Source organism: Montipora foliosa, chromosome 4, assembly GCF_036669935.1.
Source record: "Montipora foliosa isolate CH-2021 chromosome 4, ASM3666993v2, whole genome shotgun sequence".
In the NCBI taxonomy this organism is placed as follows: domain Eukaryota; kingdom Metazoa; phylum Cnidaria; class Anthozoa; order Scleractinia; family Acroporidae; genus Montipora; species Montipora foliosa.
In genome coordinates, this window is record NC_090872.1 from 7,985,175 (window position 1) to 7,990,174 (window position 5,000).

At 40.4% G+C, this 5,000-nt stretch overlaps 1 protein-coding gene across 1 annotated transcript in view; it reads right to left on the reverse strand.

Moving 5' to 3' along the window:
- LOC137998914 (TNF receptor-associated factor 4-like) overlaps window positions 1-2,419 on the reverse strand; it is a 14,991-nt gene extending 12,572 nt beyond the window's left edge. Inside the window, exon 1 of the mRNA XM_068844753.1 lies at window positions 2,242-2,419. Coding sequence (XP_068700854.1) covers window positions 2,242-2,414 — 173 coding nt within the window. The 5' untranslated portion in view covers window positions 2,415-2,419. The remainder of the gene's footprint in view (window positions 1-2,241) is intronic.
- Between the last annotated feature and the right edge of the window lie 2,581 nt (window positions 2,420-5,000).

Here is a 5,000-nt window from a genome sequence, read left to right on the forward strand (position 1 = left end):
GCGTGCTACGTAATGTGGAGTTGGCGAAACGAAAAATAGAGCCTGACCAAATTCCTCTTCGAAATTCCTTCCGCCCACCTTTTTTGATTGATTGACATGTCCTTCATCGGCCAATCAAATTTACTTCCACTACATCAATACACGCGTGGACGGCAGATTCACGCTATTTTGTTTTGACCAAAGTTAATTACCGTGGGAGGAATATTACAAACGAATTCGAAAGTTACCGTTGGCTTTAATTTGAGAAAAACACATTTAAAGCATGGGGAATGTTTTCGACGACTATATTGCGGCAAAGGCCGGTGTAATTCTCCCTCCGAACTTCACTGAATATGCAATCTTTTAAGCTTGACATCTTAATTTGTAATTGAGATAACCTAGCATTTTGTCGTTGGCCGGTTTGGCAATGGATTTTTAAAGAAAAAAAAAAGAGAAATACATTATTCCTTTAACGTGTTTGCCCATGAAGGTTTCTTTGGTGATTTTTTCGGGTAATATCTTCAGTTGCAGTGTATTTCTAGAATTGCGCGCAGTAAAATCATGATACGTTTGGCTGTTAATTTTTTGATGCAGTACGAACAGTAAGATGGACTCGCAAAGTTTCTTTTATTGTTGTACAATTGATCTCTCTGGAAACATGCCATTTTAGTTTCTGGAGTGTGAGTTTTAAGTTAATTCAACTGGAAATATTATGAAGTGTGCAAAAAAACCGTGTCATGTACAGTAAATAAATAAAGCCGTTTGTACACAGATATTCAAAACATGCATTCGTGTAACTTGCAATTTTATCAGCATCTCCTCCTGTTGATATATATGTCCCTTGTCTCATCCAGGAAACCAATATGCATCGGCTTTCATTGCCATCTGAAAGAACCAGCTATTTAGCGGCTTTCAAAACATCAGGGAAGTTTGTGCCAAAGTACTTTCAACCCCATGGCCACAGAGCTCGACAACGGAATCGCTAATTTCACTCGTTCCAGAAATTCAAACCCGATTCTGGACAACTAATGAGATATTTCAGATGGCATATCTCCATTTATACAAATAAAATCAAGTTGCATCGTCCACGGCATTGTAAGAACAAAAGGGAGCAAATTTCTTCGCACACTTATGGCGGATTAGTCTTGAGGACTTCGCGAGAGCTCCGCGCAATCACGATGGCATTTTCACTTCCGGCGTTTCAACAGCCAATCAGATCACGAGTTTGGTCGGCCAAAATTTGGCCGACCAAACGGAATTCTTGAGAGACTTTTGGTCAGGCCCAATTTTAGCGAGCGACGACATAAGAGAACATATGGGCGAAGCTAAAAATGGGCCTGATCGCAGGTTACCACTTCCCCTCCCCTCTCCCCCTTTCAATGTTGACTGTTGAAGTTTGCAACAATTTTTTTGTCTTGCTAGCAACACTGATAAGGAGGGGAGGGGTGGGGGAGGGGGGCTGCAGTGTGAGAGAGTGTCCACTATTTTTGCAACTTGTTGTACCAAAATTATCGACTTTTCACGTTTCCAAGGCTTGGAGGCGAGCGACCTTTGGAAGTGGGAGAAATTCGGCTAAATTTTGGAGGCACTCGGCTGTGACCAGTCTTGGAAGTTGCAAGTCTTGTCTATTTAGATTGTATGCGACGACGTGACGGATCTAAAGAGGAAATCGAAAAGTCCCAAAACCCATCACATCACTCAGGACAACGCAGAAAATAGAGGGTGAGTGAACTTTACTTATCTGGCTGTCCATAAAATGAATTTACGAAAAGAAACATCGCTATTTGAAGTTTTTGTGGAAATTTTTTCCTCGATCAGTTGAATCGGCCGATACTAATGTTTCAAAATAACGTGACGTCTTGCGCTCTCGCATCCTTAGAGCCGATTACGACAGGCCCATGACATGATTTACGATTGTTGTGTTCGTCAGAAAAAATGTCGTAGCATTTTAAAACATGTTTTCAAACGCTGTGACAATCGTAAGTCATGTCGTAGGCCTGTCGTGAGCTTGTCGCATGCGACACAAATCGTCCCGTGTAAATCGGCGTATGGGTGCATACAATTATACGGAACAATCTTTGAGAAATGCTGTCTCTTCACGGCCCTGTATTCTTTAGCCTAGCCTCGAAGGAACCTTTCGGAGTTACTGTATACGCTATGACTATAACGCAAATGCAAAATGTCGCCAATTTTCCATCGCAGACGTTATGCAGCGCTTAGCAATGCGACAAGAAAATACAATTCACGGTTAGTTACGCATACCTCGTGAAGTGTCTTTCAAGGCAAAGTTTGCAAAATCTGTGTCCGCATACCTCGGTTTGAACCGACACTTTTAGTGGCAGATGACAAATTGGACACAGCCAATCGTCTTCTATATCTTCCACAAACTCTTCATCGTATCCGCCGAGTGCACGACTCCCTTCCACTTCCACCATCTTTGCATCTGGTCACATGACTAACAATGGTAACAATGTTGCGCGATTTGCCTTTGTCACGCTCCAGAGCAACCCGTGATTCTCTACCTTGAATTAACGATTATCGTTAATTCGTAATTTGCTCTGAATTTACTATTATCGTTCATTTAGAAGACCGAAAGCTTTAAATGGATTATGGGACATGGTCATACATATTTTTAAAAGATAACCCAAGTGTATGGACATAGGACTCGAACCTGGAAATGTTGACTAACCTGTCACCTAACCACTTACCGGTAGCAATGCACAACCACCACACCGCTAGATACTCAGGGACAATATTTTAAACACTATTTGATAATGTTGTATTATCACTCAGCAACAAACAATATTAAATACTGCAAAAGGTTAGTTTCCAAACTACAAGACAAAGCTAAACATTTTAAAATCAAAACTTAGGCCTAATGACTCTTCAGCAGCGAAATTCTATGGCGATATTCTAGTGCGGTGTCTTGATCTTCAGTGGTGAAGCGGAAAGAAGCGGTTCATATAGAGTAGACACTCCTGGTTCAATTCCAATCGGCTGTGTCGACGTGGGACGTGGGACGTGGGGACTCGGGGTCTCGGGGACGTGGGGACTCTGGGGTGTGGGGACTCTGATGTTGATCGTAAATGCGTTGTACCCCGGTTCTAAGTTCCTCATTTGTACAATGTGAAATAGAGGTGTAGTAAATATTTATCGAATAGTTTATTACTCGTCTTCATAAAAAGGTGACTATCAAGTTACATAGTAGAGTAATTTAGATAAAAGGAAGGGACACATTTTTTTGCATTAGGTCCTTATTTGACATAGGCAACATAACCGAAACGTTGGTATGACCATTTCTCAGATCATTTTACAATTTCCCAAGTATATCGAGGCTTGAATATTTTACTTCCACTTTCTGCATCCTAACCTTTTCATTTTTAATTATGCATTTCACTCGTAGTTGTACGTCTGTGTCGATCACGTCACATTTTTTGACTGAAGACGTCCTAACGCTTGTTTTTGAGTTTGGGGGAACGTTTACCCTAAAAAATTCCGACAACATTTTGCTTGAAACTGCTTAAAAGGTCTTAAAACTACCATTAACGTATGATTATACCTACCTATCGGTTTTTTTTTCTTTTAATTTTAATTTAAGATAGGCATATGATTAAAAGGCAGAGTGATAAAGCCTCGATAGGAGTAATAGAGCAAGGTAGCTTGATATAAGATGACTTTTCCACCCTTGTTTCCGCTAAAAGATTTAAATTGTTTTTAGCCGTTAAAAATCACGTGACACATTTCAGATGAAAGAGCGAGTAGAAAGCTAAGCATGCACATTTCACGTTGACGTCGATTGGATAAATTTTTCCTCTTAATTAAAACAAAAATATGTCAATTTATGAACTTGGTCAAGCCTTAACAAGAGTTACTTAGCTTCTCGCCCGGGGGCGGTACTTTAGGAATTTCTGGGTGGGGAATGTGCTACTGGGACCCTGGAATCCTTAGCCGATACCAGAGCTGGTTCAGCTCAATTTTCCTACCCTGTACCAGAGTAAACTCCCCAAATCCTCCCTATCATAGAGTAGCTGTTTTTCAGAAACTACTGAGGTCACTAGCACAGTGCAGCCAAAATAAAACCTATACCACAATCGTTTCTCTCTCAAAAAATGATTTATTTATACTTGATCAGTTTCTTAAGTCTTTTTCTGGTTTCCTTAGTCTTGATAAAATCTTCAAGCGAGTGGTCAGTTTCCTGAAAAATGATACCCTATTCTAGACCCAAACGCTCTGATTTATATACCCTATGCTAGAGTAAACTGCTTGAAAACCATACCCTTCACAGCGGCACATCTATATAGCCCATATATGGCAGTACCCCCCTCCCCCCACCCCAGGGATTTAGCATTGCATGTACATGCTGCTTTTCATAAAAAAGTGAAACTTTCTGTTATTCTAACTTTCCTCTCTCTTTGAACACGTTGCTTTTTATCTGTAGCTGCTAGGAAAGGTTCAGCTACTATCAAAGACATTCTTTGATTTTTGGCAAAATGCAAATTTCAGCCAGAAGGTTGCTGTTTGCCTTAGACGTGACAGTAATCTCAGCAGAGAAATAGCGTGACACACTGGTATCGCAAACTGACCCCCTGGGAATTCTTAGGTATATTCTCCTTCGTTGGTAAAAGCATGGCCACCGATCACATGAAACGGGGAGAACGAGAGAAAAGACGAAGGAAAGTATAGGCCTGTTAATTTACTTCCTCAGCATAGGGAAATCTAATCTTATCAACACAGAACTCAGCGACGAATAATAAAATACCTATTCTAAAATTTGAGGAAAAAATACACGTCAAGCGGAAGTTTGAGAAATGTTGTATCTTCATGACCCTGTATTCTTTACGTTAGCCTCGAAGAACCCTTCTATAAAGTAAATGCAAAATGTGACAAAATTTCGCCAATTTTCCATCTATGGCAGAAGTTATTATGCAGCATTTCTTTAATGTATCAACAAGCGAGCAATACATGTACAAGTCAAATTATGCAATTTTAAACGGTGAGTTACCTCGTGAAGTGTCTTTCAA